General features: G+C 60.7%; 1 protein-coding gene across 5 annotated transcripts in view; it reads left to right on the top strand.

The window, feature by feature from the left end:
- LOC123953817 (myelin basic protein) overlaps nucleotides 1–26784 on the top strand; it is a 102192-nt gene extending 75408 nt beyond the window's left edge. For 2 of the 5 annotated variants that reach the window (XM_046024224.1, XM_046024223.1), the window contains 6 exons: nucleotides 799–876; nucleotides 15272–15379; nucleotides 17345–17380; nucleotides 17932–17964; nucleotides 20980–21090; nucleotides 25221–26784. In XM_046024224.1, coding sequence (XP_045880180.1) covers nucleotides 799–876; nucleotides 15272–15379; nucleotides 17345–17380; nucleotides 17932–17964; nucleotides 20980–21090; nucleotides 25221–25265 — 411 coding nt within the window. In that variant the 3' untranslated portion in view covers nucleotides 25266–26784. The remainder of the gene's footprint in view (nucleotides 1–798; nucleotides 877–15271; nucleotides 15380–17344; nucleotides 17381–17931; nucleotides 17965–20979; nucleotides 21091–25220) is intronic. The other 3 variants (XM_046024221.1, XM_046024220.1, XM_046024222.1) reach the window with 3 other exon arrangements.
- The last annotated feature ends 446 nt before the right edge of the window (nucleotides 26785–27230 follow it).

Raw genomic sequence — 27230 nt, 5'->3', positions numbered from 1 at the left:
CCCCGCGTGCACTTCACAGTAATGCTTCCAGAACACGCTAACGTCCTCCTGTGCATAACCACAGCTCACTCCACGCATAACCCACCAGTAACCTGTTTTCTCAAATCCACGTAATCCACAGCCAGCTCGAGACATCGCCTGACGTCCTTTATGTCGGTTTGTCTGCTGACCACCGCAAGGTGTCTTCTCTCTCCATCCTCTCTCTCTCTCTCCTCTCTCCTTCTCTCTCTCTTTCTCTCTCCTCTCTCTCTCCCATGCATCTGAAAGCGGGGAGGGCCGACAGAGAGCACAGTGACCCTGGCAGAACAGCGGTGGTTTCTCCTGAAAATCCCATACAGAAGCTCCCGCCCCTGCTGCAGGAGAGCTGGAACCTTCTCTACTGCAGTGCAGACTTGACAAGCCCGCTAGCCCGTCGCTTCGGGCTGGAAGGTGCTTCTCCACTTGTCTGTCCAGAATCTTACAGGTCTGGTGCCTGCTCCAATGTTAAGAAAATTTGGTTACATAGTGGGGCTCAGGGCTCCAGAACTTCCCCCTACACCTTTCTTCTTCTTCCTTTTTTTCTGACGTTCCTCTCCCCAGAGTGCGGGGGGCTCCTGCTGCTGTCTCCTCCTTCTCTGTCCCCTCGGTGGTCCCCGTCCATCATCCGCACGCCCTCACCCTCTGACCTCCATCCCCCACTTACCCCCTCACCGCGCAGGGATCTGCCAAGCCCGGTCAGGGGGACGTTTGCCAGAGGGCCTGGGGGCTCCCTCAGTGGCACCGCATGGACTCAACAGCCACTCTGTGTCCCCCTGGCAGGTGCCCTGGTTCAAGCAGAGACGGAGCCCTGTGCCCTCTCATGCCCGCAGCCAGCCTGGGCTGTGCACCATGTACCAGGTAAGACGTGTGCTGGCCCTGCCGGGCCCCTCCCGTCCCCCCGGCCAGCGGGGCTGCATCAGGGCGCACACCCGCCCACGGGCTACAGCAGGACTGAAGCGCATGAGGGAGTCACGTTTGCAAAGCCAGGGGTCAGCTTCTCAAGGGAAGCTAGCGAGGGTCCAGGTGAGAAGACCGAAAAGCCTCGTTCGGGAGGCCTTTGAGTTCCCGGGCGGGAGACTGTACAGGGAACGACCGCCAAGGGCCAGGTCTGGGGCAGGGGCAGGGGAAGAGCCCCCAGGCCAGCCAGGCCTCGGCAGCTCTGCAGCACCAGGGCACAGAGAGTCGGTCGCCACCGTGACCTTGAGGTGCCCTTGAAAAGCAGCGCTGCCATACACTGAGTGACCGCTAGTGGAATGACTTTGTCCCATGCTGTGTGTCCTTGGGGAGTTTGCGGGGGGGGGCTGCCCCCACCTGGGCTCGGCTGGGCCGCGCTGGGCCGGAGGACCAGCCGTCAGCGGTCCTCGTCTCCTGCTCGGGGCACGGAAGGCAAGGGGAGCAGGGAGAGGCATCACCATCCCAGCGGAATCCCAAGTCAACCAGGAGTCACAGCAACACTTACGCACGGTGGCGGCCGCCCCACGAGCTGGCGGCCACAGGTCGACGCTTTCAGGTGACGGGGGGCACCCGAGCCGGGCCCCCAAGTGTGTCACCTGGGAAAGCGCAGGAGGCTGCAAACCCGTGCCTGTGGACCGTCCCCCACGAGAGCGTCAGCGGGACAGACTGTGGTCCCGCTCCTGTGGCCACTCGCTCTGGAGACGCCTCTCTCTGCGGCTCGTTGGTCAAAGCAAACGCCCTGCCGGGGGACTGGTGCTCCCAGACGCTCAGTGAGGCCACCCGAGCGCCTGGTGTGTGTGACCGGAGGACAGCAGGCCCCCCACTGGCTCTGATCACCCCGAGACCACTCTGCGCCCCCGTGCCCTGTGCTCTCCACCACCGAGGGAGACGGCTGCCGGCAGAAGCAGAGGTCTCTGCGGGGAGGAGGACAGGGCTGTGCTCTCCGGGTCACGCCAGAAAGCTTAGACTGTGGATCACTTTCTTTTAAAAAACGACTTGGCAGAGAAAAGGCCACACCCCTTCCTCCCCCTTTTCAGCCCAAACTGACCTCTGGGCGTGCGTTAGAGTAACCTCGAGTACAAGAAATAGTCTGCATGACCCCGTCTCCGTGTGGCCGCCGGTGGGCGCGCTGTAAGGGACAGAGGACACCCTGGGGGCTCTGGTTCTTGCATCTGTCTTTTGTTCATTTATGGACACCCCGTAACGAGTGGGAACCCCAGATGGGACATGGACTGGCTTACAGGAACGTCCGCAAGAACGTGGAAATACGTCCGGTGCCGGGCAGCTGTGTGGGCGTGGGTGCGGTTCGCGCGTGTCTGCAGAGTGACAGGACGTCGAACACAGAGCCTGAGTTGAAACCAAGGGCAAAGCCAGCACACGGCCAAGCCAGTGGGCTCCCCTAAGTCCTTACTGACTGTGCAGACCCTCTGAGGGCCTCGGTGATCCACGCGACTGGTCCCCACCATGTGCAGCTCCTTCCAGGAGGCGCCCCATGTCAGGGGTGCCCGGAGGGCAGGCAGGTCGGGTCTGGGAACCCCAGAACCTCCTTCCTTCAGGGAGAGGCACTCCCACGCTGCTCTCGAATGGAGAGAATCAATAAACCAGGCTCTTCTGTCTGCTCTGAGCAAGAGCTCCTAATTATTTGGAACGTCTTCCTCCAGCAACTTGGGAACCGTTATCATGTCAATAGGCTGATCACGTGGACCAGAGAGTAGCCCTCATGGCACCTGCCACAGACAAGACCACGGGGCCTTGCTGCGCTAAATGGCTTCAGAGGGCACCTGTCTGAGAGTCTGGGGCAAAGGGCTCTTGAAACAGGCTTGCGGGGGGATAAGAGCTGCTGGATAGAGCTGTGAGCTGAGCTGTTGACTCCCAGCCCTCAGCCCGAACCGCCGCCCCTCCCCCCGGCTCGGGGACTCCAGGCGGTGAGCAGTGCTCCCTGTGTCCGCTGAGTCTCTCTGCCTCTCTCTGCAAACCCACCAGGAAAGCTAGGAAGCGCCAGCCACCATGACATCAGAGTAACCATCAAAGGACCGATGGGTTCCACCGTCGTCGGTGGCTTCCACGAGCCACCTCCCCACCAGGAATTAATTCCCTGATTCCAGGGGGTCCAACAGCGTCCCTGAACTACCGGAGCTCAGCTTTTCTGGGGCGGAAGGTGACTCTGCAGGTGGGAGAGGGGAGCCTGTGCAGGCAGGTGGCATCATCATTGGGAACCCAAAGGCAAGCTGGAGAGGTGAGAATTCCCAGGGAGAGACGGAGAGCCGAGTGCTGGAGGGCAGGCCCCTAGGAAAACACCAAATTCTTTCATCTTGTGTGTCCTGCTCTGTGCCGCTGGCCCCATCTCCCTGCGTGGGGTCCCCATTTCGGGGGAACGCGTGAAGCAGGACGCTGTGGGTGTGCCAAGCCTCACGCAGGACCCTTGGTCCCGTGGCCTCCGCCTGAGTCCCAGGGGCCAGTGAGGAGCGGCAATGGGACAGAGTCCACCCCGACGGCCCCTGTCTCCTAGTCTCTTGGAGGCTGAAGGACACTTTATCCAGGCCTCCCTGGCTGGAGGGGGCTCGGGCAGCCCCCATGCTCTCACTCCAGAGTGCCAAGGAGCCAAGACACCTCGTGCCACGGACCAGAGCCGAATTAGAATCAGAGACACGGGCTGTGGCTTGGCTTTGACCTCCGGACTCCCTTTCCTCACCAGAAAAGCACCAACAACAGCAAAAGTAGCCTTCTGTGCTGCCCACGGGGGCACCCCTAGGTGTGGTGTGCCCTGCCTTTCAGCCATCGACGCCTGAGAGCCTCCGGACGGACACCCAGGGCCCCGGGCACTTCCGGCTCCCCGTCCACCTGTCACTGCCTCTGGCCTTGGGTTGGGGAGGGGCGCATTCCTGCTTCCAAGCCTCAGCTTTTCGACCATACAGTAAGGACAGATGAAGGCCTTTTCTCTGAAGACGGTGCAGCATGTCCGGGGACATCTGCAGGTGCTCACGGGGACTCAGGTCTCAACAGCAGCAATCGGGATGCCTTTGGGTGCGCTCGGCCTGCGAGAGCTCGGTCTGTGTGCAGGGGAGACAGTAATCCCCGTCTCCCGGCCTCCGAAGACGCCCTCCCGCCCCCCCTTGTCTCCTGAATCAGATGCTCCCATTTGCTGAACTCTGGCTCTGGCCGGAGGTGGATGAGCCCCGTGGCCGCACAGCCGGTGGGCGCCGTCGGCCATGGACACCCAGAGAGACCAGGCTCCTCGCGGAGTGTGCCGGCGGAGAGGGGTGGCCTGGCCTCTCCCCCGGGGCCCAGCGCTCTGCTCTGCCCCTGAGGGCTGCTTCCCACCACAGCTGAACTGGGGGCCCAAGGCCCTCACTTACTGCAAAACCCATTGCAACTTGTCTTTCCCTCCAAAGAGAACATTCCAGACCCCATAGCCCTGACCTGCTCACTGGTCTTCTGTGCAGAGACGACTGGATTCCAAGAAAAGACCCTGCGGTCACGTTTTGGTGTCTAGGCCCGTTGTGACATTCGCGGGACGTTTATGCTCAACGAGCCTCCTGTGCCCGCTGGACTCTCTGAGGTCTTTGCAAACCAGGTACCTGGAAGCGGCGGACACAGACCAGAGCGGTGTGGGCCGACGTGCGGTTCTGCTTCCCGCCTCCCTGGAGACAGCAAGGAAGCATCGGGAAGGCCGCATTCCAGAGGGGCCGTGGGCCCTGCACCAGCCACCTTGACTCTGGGGAGCAGAGCTTCCCTGCGGGGGAGACGCCCCTTTCCTTTCAGGGAGCGCTGCCGGCTTCCCCAGGCGAGGGGCGGGGACGCTGCCATGTCTCTGGAGCCCCAGGTCACCAGTCGCTGGTCACCACAGCCACGCTCCTCCGCAGGGATGCCTCGGCAGAAGGGCCTGTTAAGAGGTGGGCACTCGCCGGGTCACCGGTGCCTGACCCAGAAGACGGAGGGCAGGCGGACGGCTGGAAACACAGCACCATGCTTGTGGCTTTGGGAGCCTCTCAGGGCCACTTCCAGCCGGACAGGCACCCCCGTCCCCCTCTGTGGCCTTCCTCTCTGCCGTGCCCACCTCCCGGATGTCGGAGATGGACCCCAGGCATCAGGCTGTGACACGGGGCTTGCTGTCTCTCTCTGTGCCCGGGTGACAGCCTCTTGTCATTCTGACCCCTGCATGGCCCCCGAGGGTTATGCTAATGGTGAAGCCCTGGACCGTGGTGCTGGTCCCTGCCGAGCTGACCGCCGGGGACAGCCGCGCCACAAGCCACCCTGCCCACAGACGGCACAGCCTGCCCGCGGCCTCCCTTTCCGGGGTCGCAGAAGAGACCGAGTGCCGGGCCAGGCGCCAGGTAACCTAAAATTTCCCTCTAAATCAAAGGTCTGCCTCTCAATTCCTCCAGAAATAGAGAAAAGACTGCCGTCGGCCCTGCACAGCTCTCTGAAGAAAGAAACTCACGGCTCTAATTAAACTCACTCGAGTCAACAACTCAGAAACGAACACGTCCTTCAACTTGCAGGGACAAAAGCACGGGCACACTCACGTACCGTTCAGACAGAGAGGAATCGCCCCCATTTGTGACATCTGGGACGTCTTGACTTTGCCCCAAAACACAGCCCTGACGCTGTCTCCGGAGACACGTTGGAGTCTGACCAAAACCGGCGTCACTGCTTCGTCTGAGAAACAGACACGAACAAAGTAGGAGCGTGGCCCAAGGCCACAGGAGAGCCTCATCTGGCCACCCGTGGTGTCTGGGGACACCTGGGAGTCACGGGGTTTGTGGGGCGCTGATGGGAGCACCCTTGCCCCGGCTCTCTCCCCGACACACCTGGACTGGAAAGGGAGCGAGGTCACTGCTCAGACCCATCTCTTATCCCCAAATGTGTAACCCTTGGTGCACTTGCTGGTTCTGAAATACTTATCTGGGGGCCCCGGGCTCAGCTCCTGGGGCCGGCAGTGCCGTTCGGTGGTGGAAACAGGTAGGGCCGGCAGGGAGTGAGGAGAGCGCTGGATGGAAAGAAGGAAGCTGCTCCTGCCGCGGCCCCTTCAGGGAGCCCTTGAGGAGGAAAAGCCACTGAAACCAGATCGCCCGCAGCCGCGAAGGGTCTCTACCTGCCATGGAAGGAACGAGAAGCGGGGAGGGGGGCGGGAAAGGTATGTGGGTTCCTTCGTGCGCTGTTCGTGGTCGGTAAACACGAGGAATGTCACACACGAGCATGCTGGGGCTTAGCTCCGGGAGAAACACATTCCAGCCATCCCGTCCTGTTCACCGCGCCTTGTGGCCTGTGGCCCCGAACAGGTCACGTAGATTCACCACGTGGCTTCCTGGACTGGAATCTCCCAGGAATGCCCCCAAAGACTTCCCTGGCACGAAAAAGTAAAATGCACCTTCCTTTACTCGGTCGCTCTCAGGACCCCTGGTGACCTGGTGCCCTGCGTGGAAGGCAGGGCAGGACACTGTCCTGTGGCGTTCAGCCCTTCGGTGTCAGGCAGAAGCCCCGGCATGTGTCCATCTCCCCCGTGGCTGGCGGGGGCCGCTGCGAGTCCCACGAACAGAGCAGGATGGCTCAGCCCTTACGGGCTGCTCATGGGGAGCTGCGGCGTCTCCGGGCTCAGTGGGAGCTGACTGGCCCCCAGCTTTAATGATGCGGAAATGCATCCTTCAAAACGATCACCAAACTGGAAAACCTCACCTCATCAGCTGCTGTTTTGCATTCACTGTCCCCAGCCCTCCCTGTCTACCAAAAATGAGTCGGAACTAATCTTCCCGGGAAGAGGGGCAGCCGCTGCGTGCCCAGCTCTCCAGGCACTGACGGGCCCCTCTGACTCCGTCAACAGATACTACTTTTCCTTATATTCAGGAACATTTTCGTTCTAGCCCGTCGCACCTTCACAAGGTAACGTAAGGTAAGTCTACGCATTTTTAAAGAGTAAAATAATCCATTCTCCCTTCCCACCTTTTCCTTCTGTCGTATGGCCAGCCTGCGATTTCCTCATCTACTTCCAAGTGTTAGGTTTGGAACATCAGCCTTTGTCCCACGTGGAACCCACAAGAATCGGGCTCGTGGTGGTGGCCGCAGCCCCGGGTCCTGGAAGAAAAGTCAGGAGAGCCAGCGAACCCCCATCCGCCCTCGAGTATCGGCTGCCGCCCCTGTTAATGGAGCGGCGTTTCTTGCCCCACCAACGATGGGGGTGAGCGTGAGAATCACAAACCCTGTATTTTAAAAGCCAGTGGAATCACTTTCCCTATTCCCTTTTTGAATGGAATCCTTTGGAGACAGAGAGAAATTCCTAGAACTCAGGTGGTTTTTGCTACGTAGGACGGCGCCAGTAGGAAAACCATCACTGGGGTTAGCCCCGGGCGCCCGTGTCTGGGCCCTCCAAGACAGGGCGACAGACAAGTCCTGGGGGCGTCGAGGCGCGGGAGAGTGAGGTGGCTGCTGGGGCCTCCGGTGGCCAGAGTTCCGCGCCGAGATCAGAGCTTTGCTGAGGACCCGAGCCCGGGCTGAGCGGCCGGAGCGGGAGGACAGGCTGGCGTGACGAGCGCCGTCCACGCTGAGTTCCCCGAGGAGCCTGGACTGCAAGCTCGAGAGTGGGCAGGGCCCACGTAGGAACCGCTCCCCGAGCTCCTTCCTTTCTCCGTCCGTAGGAGGGACGGAGCAGATACCAGCACGCACTTTGAGTTGGAAGGATCCGTGTCCCCCAGATGAGTGCACCGTAGAGAGGCAGAGGGACGGAACATACGTGCTGTTCCCGTGTGCTGTCGGAAGCAAGCTGGAGCATCCTTCGTGATGTTTAAGAGAGATTCTACTATTGTGACGTATCCGAGGTCATCACCCCATTAGGACGACCCAACCATTAGGGACAAAGGGTTAGAGGCACGCGATCTTGAAGTTCGGGTTTAAACCCCCAGAGAGGACTGGCGCGAACACGGCCGCAGTCCGCCACGGAACCGCTCTCAGCTCCTGGCCTGCGCTGGCCCCCGTCCGGCTCCTGCCTGTGTGCTGTGCGTGCAGGGGAGTGGGACCGCTCTCCCGCGCCTGCCCTGCACGCAGGCAAGAGCATTCATCGGAAGAGAAAAGCGAGCACAGTGAGGCCTGGGCTGTGGGAGGGCAGGGACCCCGAGGCTCACTGGGCTGTGCTCGTGCAACCGGGAGCGCCCAGGGGCATCTCGGAGCCCAGCGCCCGTGGGCGGCGCGCACAGAGGTGGGGAGCGTCCGCGGGCCGGGAGTTCGCTGTGATTTCGTTCGCTGACACTCCGGCGCTCTGGGAAGGTACGAAGTGCAGTAGGAGCCACGGTCGCTTCTCCCCACAAACCCCAGGCACCGTGAGTATCATGGTTTTCGCGGGACGGCATTTTCCTCGGACAGGGAGGGAGCCCTCAGTTTGTCTCTGGTCAGGTCCGAGTGTGAGCGTGTTGGGCAGCCCTCGTGGGTTCACGCAGCAGCCGCCGTGTCCAGAGGCACGAATCCCCCGGTCTGGTGGCCGCGGCTCTGCGGGCGCGTCAGGTGAAAACTAATCTGTGAGGACGCCTGGCTCTCCGGGAGATCGGGAACGGCTGGAAATCCCTCCTGAGCTCTGGGTGGGGCGGCCGTGGCCTGGATGGGGGCAGCCGTGGCCTGGATGGGGCAGCCGTGGCCTGGGTGGGGGCGGCCGTGGCCTGGGTGGGGCGGCCGTGGCCTGTATGGGGGCGGCCGTGGCCTGGATGGGGCAGCCGTGGCCTGGGTGGGGGCGGCCGTGGCCTGTATGGGGGCGGCCGTGGCCTGGGTGGGGGCGGCCGTGGCCTGGAAGCCGGTGCATGGGCTCCCCCTGCTGGCGACGGACATTATCGCAAGCGGAGGGAAGCCAAAAAGCCATACAATGACCCAGGTTCAAGGAAAGAGCAGTTTTCCCTAAAAATTAATGAAACAGTTGCCCTTTGCGCCTTGGCTTCCCTCCCACGGCGTGTAAGACTTGACTTGCCATCAAGGAGTTGTCATTTTATGGGTCATGATGCCAAAAGAAAGAGGGACCGGGTAGTGCCATAAACACTGTGCAAACCGAGAGCCCGTTTCAAGGCACCGGCCCATGTGTGTGTTTATGTGTGCGCAGAGCCGGGTCCGGACACTGTTCCACCAAATCGAGAAACCAGGGCCATCCCTACATGGTAGAATTTCTTCTACAACCTTTCGGATTTTGACCTTTCTATATAACAAGTTTGTGTTATTGTTCTCATTGGCCCAAAAGCTTTCATTAAGAAATAAGCAGATGAATTTTTTCAAATCTCGCTTGTGCAAAAATGTTCAGCTGTACGTGTGGAGACGGCCTCGCCTCAGGTGTGGACCGGGGGCTCCCGGGCTCTGACAGCTCTCGGCCCCGCAGCGGGCTGCTGCCCCTCGTCCCAGATCATCCCGGCTGATCTGAGGACGCCCCCTCTGCCTCCTAACCTCCTGCAGGAAATGAGCCGCCCAGAATGGGATAGACGTGGGCAAGACACACCAGTCTTGACAAATAAGGGCAAACCGTTAACCATTTGCCTCTTTTCTCAACCTTAGTGAACACAAAAGTGCTTCCTCAGAGAATTACTAACTCTGTGTCCCGAAAACTAACTAAGCGTTCGGGCGCCTGGGCGGCTCAGTCAAGGAAGTGTCTGACTCTTGGTCTTGGCTCACGTCTTGATCTCAGGGTCGTGGGATTGTGCCCGTGTTGAGAGCTAAAAAAAAAAAGAAAAAAGGAAAAACAACAAACTAAGGGAGAAGACCCTTCTTCTGTTGGGGCCCGTCCAGTGGGCCTCTGGCAGGGGACTCCATCCGCCACCAGCACTTGTGGGGCAGAGGCTGAAGACCGAGGACGGATGGAGGGGGAAACCCCACAAGGCACCAGCCTGTGACCCTCGCACCCATCCACCTGGTTGGCCGCAGCCAGTCTGCGGGGCTGACAGGTCACCGCATGCCCCGGGACCTGCCCCTCTTGCCTCCTGCCAGGGCTTCCTCCGGACACAGCCCTCCCCGTCTCTCCTGTCCCAGCATGGGAGCCCCTTCCTTCCTGTGCCGCATGAGAAAAGGCTAAGTACCCACGTCCCATGAACTGTAAAATCTAACAACCAAAACCCCAGTGTTTTGGAAGTGCCTCCCCTGCCTGCCAGGGGCTCCTGCTGCCACGTGGGCGGATGCCGGCCCTGCTCTGACCTGACCCGACCGTCAGCCCCAGACCCTTCCCTAGGGCAGGGCCCTGGGCCCCTCCAGCTGTGGGCGGGCCGCTCCTTTCAGCAATGCAGACCTGCCTTCGCGTGGCGCTGGCCTCATACTTGGCCCCCAAACGCGTTCTCCCTGCCCAACAGCTTCTCTCCGAGCTGCTGGGGGTCCGGGCACCCCTTCTGCCAGTTGTCGGAGGCGTTGCCAGAAGTGGGGAGCCCCCCAGGTGCCCTCGATGGAGGAACGGGCAAACCGAATGGGTGTGTCCATGCGACAGAACGTCATCCAGCCTGAGAGATCTAGGAAGGGAATTGTGGCGGCTGCTCCCACATGGTGAGCCTCGGAGGACATGGCTGCAAGCAGCCAGACACGGCAGGACCACCAGCCCGCCCCTGCGAGGTGCCTGGACCGGTTACATCCACGGAGACACAAAGGGGGTAGTGGGCACCAGGGGCCAGGGGCAGGGAAACGAGGGCTTGGTGCATCTGGAGGGACGGCCAGACTCACGGCACAGGCTCCGGCTGGAAGTCCTGGTGACGACATAGTGTCTTCTTCAACACTCGGCTTCGTAAAGACAGACCCTGCTGATGGCGGTGGTCCAGTTCGGGTGCCAATCTACAGAGACACAGATGCGCTTTCTGGGCACAGTTCTGTGAATTTTAACGCCCGTGGCCTTCTGCGTAGCTGCCGGCACAGCGAGGACCCTTCAGCCCAGAGCCGTCCCACACCACAGCCTCCCCTCGCCCATCCCTACGCCCTGGCGACTGCCGCTCTGACCCCCTCATGGCTGAATCGATAGAAGAACGTCCTGTAAATGAGTACACGAGGTAGGAAATGTCGGAGTGGCTTCTTCCACTCAGTGTGACACCGTGGAGATGCCTCTGAGTTTCCAGGGGCATCACGCTTGTCCCGTCGTCCTGCTGCCGTTCCGTCTGCCTTTCCTCTTACTGAGGAATGTTTGGGTTGTTTGCGCCGATTCGCGATCTTCAGGAATTGAGCTGCTAATAAACACTCGTGGACAGGTTTGTCTTTGTTTTAATGAACATAGGTTTCTATTTAAGATTGACATTACTTCTTCCCTCAAGAAATTCTTGGCCAATATATTCATTACAAAAAAAAAATGACTTCCAGAAATATTGTTTCCTTCTACCCTTCAAAGCAGGGAGTAGGGTTGCTGGGCCCTACGGGAAGTCAATGGTTAACTTTAGAAGAAGCTGCCGGATTGCTTGACAGAGCACTGTACCAGTGCGCATTCTTACCAGCAGTGCAGGAGTGCTCGCGGTGCCCCACACCCTTGCCAGCACTTAGTATTGTCAGTATTTTAAATTTCGCCACGGTGCTATCTTCTTGTGGCTTTGAGCTGCATTTCCGTAGTGGCTGACGATGCCGAGCAGCCTTTCATGTCCCTGTCCTGTCCCACACCGCATCGACTCCGTGTCTGGGCCGTCATTTTGAACTGAGTTGTTTTTTAACCGTTGAGTTTTGAGAGCTCCTTGCATATTCTGGTCTCAGGTGCTGTTTCCGATGTGTGTTTCGCACATATTTTCTCTAGGCTGTAGCCTGACTTTTCATTCTCTTTACACTGTCTTTTGCAAAACCAAAGTTTTTAAATTTTATGGGCCATTCCTTGGATGTCATGTCTAAGAACTATGCTTTCTTCTAAATGTGTGCAGTTTTACGTTCTTGGTAAAGATCTATAGTCCGTTTTGCGTTCCTTTTGGATAAGGTGCGTCATTGGGTTGAGGTTCTTTTATATATATATATATAGAGAGAGAGAGAGAGACATGGTTGTCCCAAAACCACTTTTGAAAAGACTCCTGAGCGGTCTTTGCGTCTTCACCTTCCTCAGAAACCGGCGGGTCACATTTGTTGAGCCGGTTTCTGGACACAGGGCTGGCCGATCTGTGTCTGTCCCCGTCCAACACCACACTCCCTTAGTTACATGCACTATATAGAAACCTGGAAACCAAGGGGTGTCCTCGAGTTTATTCTTCTTTTCCACAATCATGGGGCCATTTTGGTCCCTTGGCATTTCTGTTACAGTCTTAGAAACAGCTTGTCGGTATCTCAGCAAAACCCCACTGGGACTTTGGAAGGGCCCCAAGGACGTCCGGCTGTCTGGGGAGAGCGGACACCTTTGCCCCGCTGAGCTTTCCCGTCCACAAACACAGACGTCTGCCTGCTGGCTCAGGTCTCTGCTCTCTTCCCCAGCATCTCCTGGTGTTTAGTAGAGACCCCGTCTGTGTTTCCTACATTTATACCAACAGTTTCTTTCTCTGATGCTGTTGTGCACGGTAGTGTTTTCAAATTTTGCTGCATTTTTTCTGACTGTTCATTGCGTAGTGTGTAGAGATGTGGTTGGTTACATGTCATATTACTGCCAGGGCACAGCTAGAATGATGCGGTTGGAATCAGGGGGCGACCTCGGTTGACCTTGTGCAACCCGGCGTCCAGGTCAAGTCCGTGCTCGGGGGGCGGGGCTTCACTGCGCATGTGATGGGAGAAGCGTGGTTGCAGCCGGACGCTGTGTGTGAGGCTCTGTCCTAGGGGTGCTCTGCGCGTCGGCACGTCAGTCCAACACACGGTTCATGCGTGCTGCGTGCTCAGTTCCGTGCCGCGGGTTCTGAATAAACACACCCACCACCTTTCCATGAGCGGCGCTGACCCCCGATGCGGTAGCTCTCAGAGCCCAAATGCGATTTCCCGGCTTCACGCCTCCTTTAAATGATGCTTCCCTCAGAAGACTGGCGACCAGTACCTTCGTCACAAAAATCACAGAGTACGTAATTTGTCTTGCCGCATTCAGAGCAGGCGTGCGTACCCACGTGAGACGCGTCATCACCTATGGAGCACCCCCGGTCTAGCTCACAACATGAGCTCGTCTGAATCGTCCCGGAGCCGCGTCGCAGGACTTACCGGTCACGTCTGTGAAAACCTCTGTGTGAAGTTTGAGGCGTTTCTCTAGTTTAACCACAGGCGTGTCCGTTACAGGTGTGAGACGCGTCTGTGACCCAGTATCCAGTCCCGGGCACGCGGGAAAGCAGTGTGGGAACCTGGGAGAGGAGCGGGGTGTGCGGGCGGCCAGCGACTGCCTTAGTCCAGGCCAGTAGGACGGTATCGTGTCAACAACCACCTGCGGGACGTGTGAGACACTGAAAAGATATTGGTCTTAAAGTAACTAATTTAAATCATTTGCTGGCTCATCTGTTTTGCTTTTTAATTCTTGATTTCACACTCACTCTCCTTGGAGGGGAGCGTACGAGGTTGGCGTGCGCGTTGAATGTGACCGGCCAGTGCAGCCAGACGCGGAGATGGGCTGCAGGACGAGGGTCGGCAGGAGGAGTGGGTTGCTGGGTCCCTGTGGCACCAGCAGAGAGTGGTCAGAACGGGAAGGCTCGGGGGGTTCAGCGGTAACAGAACCACTCGGGCTCGCTCCCTGCTGTGCCCACACCTCCAGGCTATGTCCCCGGGCTCCCTGGGCCTCCCCTGCAGGTGCTGGGGCAGACCTGAGCGGCTGGGCTCCCAGCTGGCCGCTGGCACTGCACACTCAGGGTGCTCACGGGCGAGCAGTACGGGAGGCTGGCGACCCCCCAGGTCTGCAGAGTGAGCTGGAGCCGGCTCCTCGCAGGACACCCCTGCCAAGTGACCGGGGCAGAAGGCGGAGGAAGGAGTGCCAGCGCGGGGGCCGGGCCGAGAGCGCGCACAGCCCTCCCCGGAGGCAGGGAGGGGATCCCCATGGTGCAGAGGCCGGCGGGGCGTGGGGCCGTGGCCACAGCACAGCGACGCGGCCGCGCCGTCAGGGCAAAGACCCGCACTCAGGAAGCAACACACACACCGCGTCACTGGGAGTCGGGCGGGTTCGCAGCGGTCCTCCGGCCAGAGAAACGGGCTCTGTCCGGTAAAGCCAAAGCAGGGGGTGGTCGGGTGGGCAGGGGGAGAGGACCACCGGGTTTGCAGACGCGTCCTGGCTGGAAAGGGAACACACAGAGGACGAGCTCAGCCAGCTTCTGTTTGAGCGTCAGTCCTGGGAAGGGGGACGGGGGCAAGCACTGGGGAGAGACAAGACGCGTTCCTGGAGGCAAGGGTGACCACCGAGTTGCCGACCTGGGGGTCTGAGGCAAGAAAACAGGCATCTGGGGTCAGCCGGCATGTCCCCAACAGTGGGTGCTGGGCACATGCACCCGTCGCTCCAACCACAGCCCAGCCAGGGTACAACGGTCACTGGTTAGGTGAGGCCCACCGAAGGCCTCAAACTCTGGGGGCCGTAGACTCCTTAGAGGCGAAGTGTCTCCTGTAGAAGGGCTTGGCCGCACACAGGCTGCACAAAGCTGAGGAGGGGAGGGAGGACCTGCAGGGACCTCAGCCCGTGGCACAGGAATGCGCTGGTCGTCTGATGGCAGACGGGCCACAGAGAAGCTCCGTGGCCCTCCTTTCCCTCACGTTCTTCCCCATGCCTGTCCCTGGGCGAGCAGGAGGGAAGCCCCGGGGTCAGTTCCGCAAGCTCGCCCACCTGAGCGCTTGGTGTGCGGGCCTCGCTCAGCCCACGGAGCAGGGGCGCGGGGGGGCTGGCGCGCTGTGGGCCTCGCTCCTTCCGCCACGTCCCACGTCGCCTCTGCCGCACGGCCGGAGCTGGGAAGGGCCAGCACCGCGGCCCACAGCCCTCCCTCGGCTCAAGGTGAGGAAGCGGTCGTCCCGGCCTGGGCGGGTGCCGGTGCTGTGACCGGGGGCGCTGATTTTGGGAAGCGGGGGCCAGTTCGCGTGACGCACCCCCTTCAGAGCTCACGGTGGGGGTTTTGCCATGAATCCCTGCGTGTTCTCCTTTATCCACCACAGAAGCTCAGGGCAGTGATAGCTTTCTCGTACCCCTCGCTCACCCCGCGTCCGTCTTCAGTGGACTCACAGCCACATCCCCTTCCCTTCCCTGGGCCGCGACTCTGGGGGACCCGGTGCCGGGTCTGTGGTGGAAACACCCGTGGTACAGTCCGAGAGCCCCGGGAGCGTCCCGGGTCATGGCAGCCACATCCAGCACAAGGCCCCGACACTAAAGACACCAGGTGCATTTCCAGGAGAGGAAAGAGGCCTCCCAGGGAGGCCAGAGCGGAGGGAGGGACCTGACCCGAGCTCCCCACGCCCTCTCTTTCAGGACGGACATCATGCGGCGAGAACTGCCCACTACGGCTCCCTGCCCCCGAAGCCGCAGCACGGCCGGCCCCAAGATGAGAACCCCGTAGTGCACTTCTTCAAGACCATTGTAAGTGCCCCCCGTGTAAGTCCCCCCATTGTAAGTGCCCCCCGTGTAAGTGCCCCCGTTGTAAGTGCCCCCCGTGTAAGTGCCCCCGTTGTAAGTGCCCCCGTGTAAGTGCCCCCGTTGCAAGTTCCCCCATTGTAAGTGCCCCCCATTGTAAGTGCCCCCCCGTTGTAAGTCCCCCCCCATTGTAAGTCCCTCCCCCCCCCCCCCGTGAGCGGCAGGCGCGGGGATATCAAGCCTGGAGGGGCAGCGGGTGCCCGGCCATGGCCTCATCCACAGGGGACCGGAGTCTATCCCCACATGACCCTGACTCTAATCATGAAGGGACCTGAGTATATCCCAAATGACCCTGAGCTCTAATACATGGGACACCTAAGTATATCCCCAGATGACCTTGAGCTCTAAGCATGCAGGGACCTGAGAGTATATCCCCAGATGACCCTAACTCTAATCCACAGGGTACCTGAGTCTATCCCCAGATGATCCTGAGCTCTAATCGTAAACAGACCTGAGTATATCCCAAATGACCCTGGGCTCTAATCCATGGGCATCTGAGTATATCCCCAGATGATGCTGAGCTCTAATACATGGGACGCCTAAGTATATCCCACATGACCTTGAGCTCTAAACATGCAGGGACCTGAGTATGTCCCCAGATGACCCTGAGCTCTAATCCATGGGGGCCTAAGTCTATCCCCAGAGGACACTGAGCTGTAATCCACAATAGACCTGAGTATATCCCAGGTGACCCTGCACTCTAATCCATGGGGGCCTAAGTCTATCCCCAGATGATCCTAAACTCTAATCCATGGAATTAGAGTATATCCCCAACTGATTCTGAACTGTAATCTATGAGGAGCCCAAGTATATCCCCAGATTACCCTAAACTCTAATCCATTATAGACCTGAGTATATCCCAAATGACCCCGAGCTCTAATCCATGGGGGCCTGAGTCTGTCCCCACAAGGGACGTGAGTATATCCCCCATGGTGCCTCCCTCTACCTCAGGGTGAGGTTGGCCAGGGGAGCTCAGTCCTAGAACCTGGTCACAAGGTCCGGACTCCATCTGCCACTTACTGAATCTTGTGTTCTAGCGAAGAGCTCACTCCTTCTGAGACTGAAGTACTGTGAGACGCGCACTTTAAAAACGCAGGCTTGGCAAAACTCGGGAGACAGAAAGATTGACAAGATGCAAAGAGGAGCGGTTGTCAGGGTTTGTGGACAGGGAGGTGGACCTTCTGTGTGTGATGCGGCGGTGGCAGGCACCTGACCTCACCCATGGGTGTGAACCCACCGGACGACGCCCTCGCTGCGCACTCCGACTCACTCCGTGGAAGTGCGTCCGCCTTGGCCCCTGCTTGTAACGCACGAACCGCACGCGTGCGAGGCGGTACCAGACGGGGGACAGTGTGCAGGACAGGAGGGCGCTGTGGGAACACTCTAATTTCTGGCGTTCTTTCTAGAAACCTAAGACCGCTCTCAAAAATAAAGACCGAAAGACAAAAAAAAAATCCACCAGCTTCTAATCCTAAACGTTTTGTGCCATAGACCCTTTAAGAGGGTGTTTTGCATGTTGACAAGTGAGCCCCAGGTCCGAGAACACCCCTGAGTATCCGCAACGCTTTTCCTCCAAGCCCGAGAAAGGACCTTAGCAAAGGGAGGGTCACCGTCACCCCCCGGGGGCAGCATGCGCGTGCAGGGACCTCGGTGGGATGGACCGGTCCTGCTCACCGAGCCTCCTGCCCTCGTCTGAACACTTTCTGAGTGCTCTGCAAACTGCCTGGCCTTGGCGTCCCAGGTCCTACGGTCTCCGTGAACAAGGAACAGGCGGGCTGGGAGGGGTGACTGCTCGGGCCCTAGGGCTCCGGGTCCCCCCGGGCTGGTTGAGAGCCGGCAGGTGATGGCAGGAGGCTCCGTGGGGGAGGGAGTTGCCCGCCCCCACTCACTGGCCTCTGTGTATCTTTGTAGGTGACACCACGTACACCTCCTCCGTCGCAAGGAAAGGTAAGACCTTGGAACATGGTCCTTTTTTTTTTTTAATTTTATATTTTTCATTTGTTTATTTACAGCATATCACTGTTCATTGTTTTGGCACCACACCCAGTGCTCCATGCAGTACGTGCCCTCCCCATTACCCACCACCTGCTTCCCCAACCTCCCCCCTCTCCCCCCGCCCCTTCAAAACCCTCTGGTTGTTTTTCAGAGTCCACAGTCTCTCATGGTTCGCCTCCCCTTCCAGTTTCCTTAATTGTCACTCCACCTGGTGACCTTCCCTGAAATCCCTAAATGTACCCAAAAGAGGGCGGGCCTCACGGCTGCCTGACTTCCCCGAGTAGCGAGTAGCGCAGGCTGCGGAAAACCGAGCGGAGAGGGGGCCGGCTCCCAGCTCGCTGTCCCCTCCCCACCCTGGCCGAGTCGGCCCTGAGCCGCGCGGTCCCGGGATGCGGCAGGTGTCCGCAGCGCTCACGCCCCGCACGCCCTGACCTGCGCTGCTTGTTTCTTAAGACTTTCTTTCTTCCTGCCTCAATGATGATGTCACTGTCTCTCTCCCACAGGGGCGAGGACTGTCTCTCAGCAGATTTAGCTGGGTAGGTGACACGGCGTGTCCGCGCGGTTCCCTCTCCCTTCTGCTCCTCACAGCTGCCCGGAGCCTGCGTCCTGTCCCGCGAGGCTCCCCTTCTTCCTCATCAGGCCCAGGGCCCACGCCATCAAGGGCCACCTTCTCCTCCCGAGGGGAACCCAGGGCCCCGCCGCCGACCCGGCAGCGGGGCACAGGTCTCTGCTTCCACGCCAGACCAGAGAAAGTTCTTGATCTCCTTCCAGCACACGGCGGGGGGATACCGGTCCCCAGGGAGGCCTGTGGCGGGCGGGCTGTCCAGACTCCCAGCCCGGCCCCCAGGCTGACCCTTGGCGATGCCACTCCCTGTCACATGGTCTAATGAAGCCACAAGACCAGGCGTAGTGATAACCACAGCGTAGTCTCAGCAGGAACGTGGTCTGAGGAACACCGGGAACCAAGTGCCCGCCACGATTTTAAAGGCCAGCCGGCCTGCTTTCTAGACACCGGTGACAAGCCAGCCGAAAATGCCTGTCGGCGTGTGCTAACCAAACCTACAGACGTTGGTTAGGAGTAGAAGCCAGATGCGGCTCTTACTTGGCCCAGGCTGCCGTTTGCGGGATGAAATGGAAGAATAACCACGCGCCATAGGCCAGGACCTCGTGTGCGCTGGACGCCCAGCCCGAGTCCCTAGTGCAGGGCGGGCACATCCGTGGGACCCAGTTAACGGGCATCACACGCGGACGGATAAAGTTTGAAAGAAAGAGAAAGGAGGGAAGCGAGACCAGTGAGGGGGGCAGCGGCGCAGGAGGCCCGCCAAGCGGGGGAGGGGGTTCCGTGAGGCTCGTGCATAGGCCCCGCACGTTCTTGCATGGAGTTTGCTGGAACGCTCTATGCACATGGATTTGAGCCTTTCCTGAGCGACGTGAATGGCTCTGCAAAAAGGGGCCGAGAGTGTAGGCGGCAGGTGGGCTGGGCCTCGCCGCCGATGACGTCTGACTCTGTGCCAGCAGGAGACCAAGAGAACCTGCAGAAGGAGCTCTTGTTCCGGTGACCCCTTGGTCTGCCTCCTGACTCTCTAGGCCTGGACGCTTGGGCAGGATGTGGAGTCAGCCGCTCCCCGCAGCTAACCGGAAAGACCTTTGCTCCCCTCTGCGTCTCGGTTTTGGAGCCTACTAATATTTATTCAGTTTCTCTTTCTTTCCAAAGCAAATCCAGTGCATTCATTTGCTCGTGGGTCCATTTTCTCGAGCTACAGGACGGCCTTCCTGTTGGAGGGTGTGGAAGTCGCCCGTGCTGCTTCTAAACTGTGTCAAACGTTTCTTGGTAAATTCCAGGTTATCCAAAGAACCAACCAAGAATTGGGAAGGACAGAAAGTCAAGCAGATCATTTAATCTGGAAACCCGCCCTTGAGTTTTGTTCTCAGAAGCTCTTAGTTTCGGAGAAAAGCAAGCGAGACAGGAGGATGGGGCGCTGGTGTGCGAGGCGTGGTTTCCTGCCACGTCGTGTGTCTGCTCGTGGCACCTGCGTGCTTGGCTGTGGCCTGTCCCTCCGTGGGAAGTCCCGGGGCAAGCGCGTCCACGGGAATCTGGACCCCAGGGCAGTGCGCCGTCCGCTTGCCGTCGCCCCTCCCGACTGCCGCCCGCCTCCACCTTTAGGGGACGGGGGAACCGCAGGGATCCCCGTTCCCTCCGGCCGGACGCAGCCGCATGCTGCAGGGACCCTCGGCGAGGCAGAGGGATCCAGGGCTACACCAGGTTTACTTCTTCGACTAGATTGTCGGGCGCAGACCCGAACGAGTCCCCTGTGTCCTGCCGGAGAACCTGAACTCCCAGAGCCTGTCTGTGAAGACAGAGACGCGGGGAAGGCAGCAACCTTATCCGAGAACCCCCAGCCTGCTTGGCACCCACATGACATGGCGAACGAGCCTGGGGATCCCCATTCTGCCAACACTAACCTCCCTGTGTTGGCACCGCCCGAGCCCCCCGACTCCTTCCTTGTGTCCGTGGGGGAAGATCCCATTTGCAAGTAAAACAGCTCTGAAAGTAGACGAGTCTGGGATGCGGACGTCCTGACACGTCAGCAATCAGCCGCCCCGCTCTGTGCCACGTGGGGAATTTCTTCCTTCCCCCAGTGAGCGGGGGCTGCTGGCACCGGGAGGCCGGGCGCGGCCCCTCCCAAAACGACAGCGAGCATATGCCCAAGCTTACAGGCTCTGTTGGCAGGGCAGCGCGTCCGTGACCTTGCAGAACCCTCCCAGGCACCCCTAACCCCATTTTATAGGTGAGGAAACTGAGGCTCGGGGTGGCTTTGACACTTGCCCGAGGTCGCACGGTGAGGGAGCGGAGAGCCAGGCTCCGTCCAGGCTGTGGGGTGCCCGGGGCTGTGCCCTGGCGTACGGTGGCAGGGACACAGCTTGCTGGCCGGACCTGCCCCCTTCCTCCTTCACGACGAGCCCAGATCCCGGGCTCCTGGGCGGGGGGGGCACACATCCGCCCTCAGGGCACCGAAGCCGTGGCCCGGGGAGCTGGTGCGGGTCATCCTGGGGCGAGCTCATCCGGGCCAGAGGATCCGGAGCTTCTCCTGCCTCTTTAGAAAAGCACGGCCTCCGACTGTGCTCGGGCTAAAGCTCCGCACCCCGCTGGCCACCGCAGGAGGAGCCAGACGTGAGGAGTCTGCCCGGAGAGGCAGGCAGGGACCCCCGGCCCGGGTGCCTGGCCTCCTGCCGCCGCAGGCCCAGGAAGGTGCCCCCTGGGGCTGAGAGCTGGCCAGGTGCGCCCTTCCTGTGGGCAGGGGAGCAAAGGCTGTTCGCTGGGGTTAGCTCGACCTTGCACTCTTATCTTGAGAGCCACACGGTGGAGCGGGTTCCGGCTCTGATCTCTGAGAGAGTTTGGGCGCCCATCTCCCAGTGCACGGCTGCCCGGGCCGGGCCAACACAGAAGCACGGAGCTCGGCCCGGGGCCTCGGCTGAGTGGTGGCCGTCCCTGCCCCTCAGCCCATCCCTGCCCCGCACGGCCGCCCTGAGTGCTGTCTGGTCTCTTGCAGGGAGGCGAGGGGCAGAAGCCAGGATTTGGCTACGGACGCCGAGCTCCGGCTCACAAGGGGCTCAAGGGGTCCCATGACGCCCAGGGCACGCTCTCCAAAATCTTCAAGCTGGTAATGTAACCCTTGTGACCCTTCTGACTGTCAGGGATGCGCTGGGGGTGGGCCAGGGGTGAGGGCGGGGCGGGGGCGGGCTGGGGTGGGCCGGGGGCGGGGTCCAGACTTTCCGCTGTTCCTCTGAGGTTCACTGGCCAGGCTGGCCCAGGGACCAGGACGTGTCTGCAGGGGTGGCCCAGGCTCCCTTGGGGACCTCGAGGATACGTGAGGGGAAGCAGGTGTGGGCGCTGACCTTGTCTGGAAGCCCTTGGTGCCGAGGTCTCAGATCTCTGACCCCGGAGAAAGGGAGCAGGAGCCGAGGGGCCGGGGGAGGTCAGCGATCAGGTGGCCAGAGGTCCCGGGAACCCACAGGGGCCGCCCGATATGGACACTGTGGTCACTGGCCCCGGGGCCATGGTCAGGTGTGAGCTTGGCAGGGCCTGGGCACCTGGGCGGGGCGTGAGAAAGCAGGCGGGGCGGGCCCTCGGGCTTCAGGCTGGACGCGGAGCATCCTGAAGTGCCCCACAGCCCCCCGTCTCGGCTCTGGTTGAGCTCAAGTTTGGCTTCGCAGTGTACGGAGGGGCCCACTGGCCCCCGTTCATTCCTGGACACTCGCGGCCCAGGGAGCCTACAGGGATCCCAGGCCTCCCCCCAGCTCTGGCGTAGGGCCTGGGGGACACTGTCCTCAGGGGCTCTAACTGCCTGGACCCCGGACGCCCAACAGCCTCGGGCACGGGGCCGCCCACAAGCAGCCACTGTCCCCGGAGGCAGAGGCCTCAGATGGACACAGGGGCACGTTGGCGGGCTGAGAGCCCAGGCTGGTGGTGCTCATAGTCAGGGGCCCGTGGCTGCCCCCGCACCCTGTCCGTCCACGGCTGGGCTCACTCCGCGGACGGGTGCTTGCCGTGCATCACCGTGTGCTCTTGGCGGGGGGCATGCAGGGAGCATGTTCTCATGGTGAGGGACAGAACGTGGTGGGAATGAGTGCCCCTGGGACAAGGCAGGCCCCCTGGATGGCTGCCCACGGATCCGGGGAGGGGCCAGATAAGGCCTCGTGAGCCAGGGTCGAGGAGCCAGTCGCACAGCTAGGGGCAAGCCCAGACTGGAGGTGGCAGAGACCACAGAGGAGGCAGGTCAGACGGGGACGGGGTCCCCCGCACAGAAGGCCCTGGGACCCCCCTCCCCAGGGCTGCATCACTCTTGTCCCCTGACACCTGACAACGCGTGTTCATGCCGAAAGGCAGCCGTGAGTCACTGGCAGAGACCAGCCCAGGTGGGCCTGGGGTTTCTGCAGCCCCATCTGGGGTCTCGGCAGCAGACCCGAGGTCCCGGCAAGAGCCCACACCTCGGGGCTCATGGCTAGAAGGGGACAGGGTTGCCCCACGGGGGCACATCGCACCTTCCGCACAGCCCAGGACAGTCCCCAGGCTGACTGGAGGCTCGAGGGAGGGAGTGCTGTGCATCACTGGACGGGGCGCCCACGGGCGGACGGCCACGGGCGCCGCTGTCTGAGTCCCCATTCCCACGTACTTCCCCGTCAGAGTAACAAACTCAGCGGCTGTTTCCCCTTCCCGTGAATCCGCACGAGGCCACAGGCTTCCATGCCTCGTGGCCGGAGAGCCGATACCAAACAACAGCCACGGTTCCTTGCAAGGTGCCCAGGACCGGCTCCCTCTCCGACCTCCAGAAGCGTCATCGGGAAGACTGACGCCAGCACGTACAGGGCAGGGTTCCTGTGTTAGGGCAGGAAAGGCGTCAGTGAAGGCGTAAGGCCCCAGGGTGCCTGCAGCCCCCTGTCAGGAGAAAGTAACTCATGAGGGATTGCCTGTTCGTCCTTCCCGGGGGAGGTTTGACATCGCTGCAGGCGGAGAAAGACGAGACGCCCAGTAGGAGGGGACGTTAGCGTGGGCACCGCCGCACACCTGTCCGCCGGCTGGGGTCCCGGCCCCGCAGACAGACACGTCGCGGATTCTTACCGCCCCCGTGAAAGCTTCGTCACCACTTGTCTTCAGGCCGGTGGACACATCCTGGGGGAGCCGTGCGTTTCCATGGAAATTGCACGTTTTAGGGGTTCTGGGTCACAGATGAGAACAGGAGCATCCCCTCGGCTCGCCCTGTCCTCAGACCACCCGCTGGGGTCACGTAGACACCTTGATTTACCACGAAAAGTCTCTGCCGTGCGCGGCTGGGCGGCATCATGCTGGAGATCGGGCCGCCGGAACGCAGGACCTGTGCCTGCCACACGCTCCTGGTCTCCCCCAGTTCGGGCTCAGCCTCAGGCGGCTGCGAACAAGACCCTCAGCCCCAGTCACCCTTGACAGGAGGTCTCTAATCTGCGCGAGGCGCTTTCTAATCGGCCCCCTAACATCACGGTCTTACCGTTTATGGTGGAAAAGTTGGGTCTGTGACCCCAGTAATCACGGGTCACGTGTGCGGATCCCGCCCCGCCTGGGCGAGAAGCTGGCAGGTGGAGTGGCCCAGCCGCGTCCCTGTCCGGCACGTTCATCGCGGGCGATGAACCCAAGCCTGGGCGGCCCGTTCATTTTCCGTCGGTTCCGTGTTTCCCTGCGTGTCTGTTTGTACAAAGTCGTTTAGAAATCGCAAAGCCTCCGTGGGGTTCAAGGGAAGCTTCAGTTCATCGAATTCAGTGACTGTGGCTTTCATGAGATTTTACTACACGAAATGTCCACGAACTGGCCAGCCGCGGCCGCAGGGCTGAACGAGCCCACACGTGTGGTTACCGCCGGTTGAAAACTCCCTTCAGAGGCGAGAAGGGCTCCAAGGCAGTGGGTGGGGGTGGAGGGTCTCCCCGTATTTAAGGCGGTGCCCTTGCCGCGGATGGTCCATCCCCGTGGGCTGGGAACTGCTTGGAAGCCCTGCGCTTTTCTGTGTCATTAGGGAACTGCGTCGAAATATTATCAGTTTCTTCTTTGCAAATGCACAGCTGAGAGTTTCCCGCACAGGGGTGGGGAAGGCAGGGACGGAACCACAGCCTTCTCGTGGGTCCCCTTCCTTCCTACCCCAGACGCGGCCTCAGGCCGACCTCCTGCTCGTGGTCCAGCCTGTCCACTCAGCTGAGCCCGGGGCCAACCCACTGCTGGCATCGACCTGCTCGAATGTGCTGAGAACCCGGCAGAGAGGAGACCCGCCCGGCAGGGCTGCTGGTTGGTTGAAACCCTGACTCTGCCGCTGGCCGAGTGGCCGTGGGGCATCACTCATTGGGGCTGTGCTCTGGCTCCTCAGACTGGAAAACGGGGACACTAAGCACTCCGCCTCCCGGGCTGGCGTCTCCTTCCACCACGGTGGGGACTAGCTAGGAGCAGGCACAGTCATAGAAATACCACCGGATGCCCACCGTTGTCCTGCGCTCAGACAGAGCCCCGGGAGGTGAAATGCTGTCTCACGGGACTGTACTGCGCAGGATGGCGGGCGGACGCCCTCTGTTCTCAGAAGCAGGACGAGACCACACTTGCCAGGGAGCCGCGCAGGCGAATTTGGGGGCTCAGAAAGCGGGGAGGCCCGTGCAGACTTGCGCTGGGCTCCCCCGGAGGGCGGCACCGAGGGCCAGCTTGCGGAAGGCCAGCCGGGGGGACCACGCTGCCGCACCGAGGGGCTCATCAGGTACTCCAGAGGCTGGAGTCCCGTAAATGTGCTCACTGAGGAAACTAAAACCCCACAATGCAGTTGTTTAACAACAGAGAGGGTCTTCAGGAAACAGCCCTAGCCCGACAGATCGGAGCTGTGGTCTCCCTCTGTGCACGGGGCTAAGGAGGGGCGTCGCCGAGCTCGCTGCACAGGGTGGCGGCCTCGCGGCGACAGGGGCGGTGTCCAGGGCGCAGGCGGCATCTGGTGACGTGTGCGTTGCGTTCACAGGCACCTTGCTTCCGGGGGCCTCTCGGTCTCAGCCCCCGCAGCGTGACGTGGGTGCCGGCTTTCTGGGTACTGGGAAGGCGGCCCGGGAGGTTCTCTGAGGGTCCCGGCACACCGGGTAAGCTCGCACTCATGGTGCTGGGACACGTGCAACCAGAGCCCCGGGCTCAGAGCCAAGCGAGATGGTCCATGAGCGGGGATCCCGCGGCGGGATCCTGGCGCAGGAGTGGAGGCCCCCGCCCCATGCACGTCGTCTAACTGTGTGTTTCCTCTTCTAGGGAGGAAGAGACAGTCGTTCTGGATCCCCCATGGCGAGACGCTGAAGCCCTCCCCCGGGGTCCCCGAATCCTGTCCTCAGCTTCTTAATACAACTGCCTTACGAATTTAATACCGTCCACATCCGTTCCCCACGTGTAGCAAACACCCCCTGCCTAATGCCCGTTGAGCTGCGCACACGGTGGGCCGGCGTTCCGCGCCCTGCGGTTCTGGCCATCGGCCGAGCGGAGGAGACGCAGACAGAACAGTCAGCGGTGACTTTGTGTCCGAAAAGAGTGCGTGACCGGAGCCCCCTCCGCCCGGCGTGGCCCGGACGCTGGCGGCGCAGGGGCACGGACGCACCTCCAAGCTCACCCTCTGCCCTCGGACTGGCTTTGCTGACTCGGCTTCCCCTGGCTTTGCAGGTGCTGCCGTGGGACACCGCCGTGGACACAGGGACACGTGCGGGGCGGTGAGGACTGCTGATCTGAGCTTCGTTTCCTTTGGTTTCTCTCCCCGGCCCTGGCTCACCTCCTAACACACACTCACTCTCCCTCCAGGATGAGCGGCCGGAGCGGCACAGGGGGTTTCAGTACGTGCAGTGCGGGCGGGCAGCTGGAGAGTCCCGTGTGGTGGGCGCGGGGGACGCCCGCAGGCGGCGGCTGCCCACCACACCCGGTTGGCGGGTCTCAGGCGCGATTGCGAGGGGACAAGGAGGCAGAGCTGGGCTGGGCCACGGCCCCAACGGGAAACAGGATCTTCTTGGAAATTAGGTGATGGCGCGGCGGGAGCCAGAGCGGCTTCTACAAATGGCCTGTTTCCCCCCAGAGCCCAGCAGTAGGGTCCAGGGAGACGCTCGTCGCAGAGCGGGCTGGAGAAGTTTTCTGGGTGGCCTTGCGGCGTCACCCTGGTCACTGCGGGAGGTGACCGGTGGTGCTCCTCACGGCAGTGCGCATGGCAGATACTAACCCTCGGTGGACAGATACCCTCCGTCAGCTGGCATCCTGACCCGGACGTGCGTGGCCACGGGCTCCCGTGGGCCCGCGTCCCGTGTCACGGGGCCGGACGTCGTGGGGGCCAGGCCTGGCTGGCCCTGCGAGCAGAGACGGGGGCTCCTCTAAATCGTGTCTTTTCTAACTCGAGCTCACCTTTCCTGTGCTCCCCTCATAACACACTGACCACGGTTTGATTTTAGCTCCGTCTTGGAGGCGTCACCCTCCCTTAGAACGCAGATGAGGAGTAGCCAATGCACCAACGTAACCCCGTCCTAATCCCGATGCCCGGTGTGGGCGTAACGTAATATCTATTAACCCATAGCCTCAATGATGAGAGGGTGACGGGGGAACAGGGAACAAAATTTCAGAAACGAAACCTCCACAGTTCACGACACACACGCACACACACGCGCGCACACACACGCACACACACACACGCACACACACACACGCTCTGCGTCTTCAAGCCGACAGTCGGCAGAGGGATTCGTGCGCGGCTGCCCCAGACAGCGAGCGCAGGGATGGTGGGGGCCTCGTGGAAACTACACACCGTCGGTCGATATCGAAATAAAATAATAAACTTTTAATGATACTTGTGTGGTGTCTTCTTTTATCTTGGTTCTGGTCTGCAGAATGCGGGCCCCAGCGACGCGGAGAGGTCGCATCTCAGGGGTGACACGGGTGTGGGCTGGGCCGTCAGGGGGCAGGGCACGGGCTGGTGCCAGTGGCTTTCGCATCAATAAGGGAGAGTGGACGAGAGGCCACAGTTAGGGCACTGATTCGCTATGTCACCAGGAAAAGAATTTTCATTTTGTCTTTACACAATCTTTTAAAGTGTATTTACATTTCATTATCCTCACCAGAGGAAACACCTGTTCACGTGAGCTAAAGAAACTCGGGGAAACTACTCTTTGCCACGCAAAGCCATGGACAGCCATGAAGGATTTGGGAAATTCTGTCGTTGTTTTGGGTGACAACAATTTTGTTTCAAAAAAGATAAGCTGTAATCTTTGTTTTGTCTTGCTTTTACCCCTTCTG

Source organism: Meles meles, chromosome 12, assembly GCF_922984935.1.
Source record: "Meles meles chromosome 12, mMelMel3.1 paternal haplotype, whole genome shotgun sequence".
NCBI classification, from domain to species: domain Eukaryota; kingdom Metazoa; phylum Chordata; class Mammalia; order Carnivora; family Mustelidae; genus Meles; species Meles meles.
The sequence above is the reverse complement of the archived record's forward strand: the minus strand, read 5'-3'. Positions and strand labels throughout refer to the sequence as shown.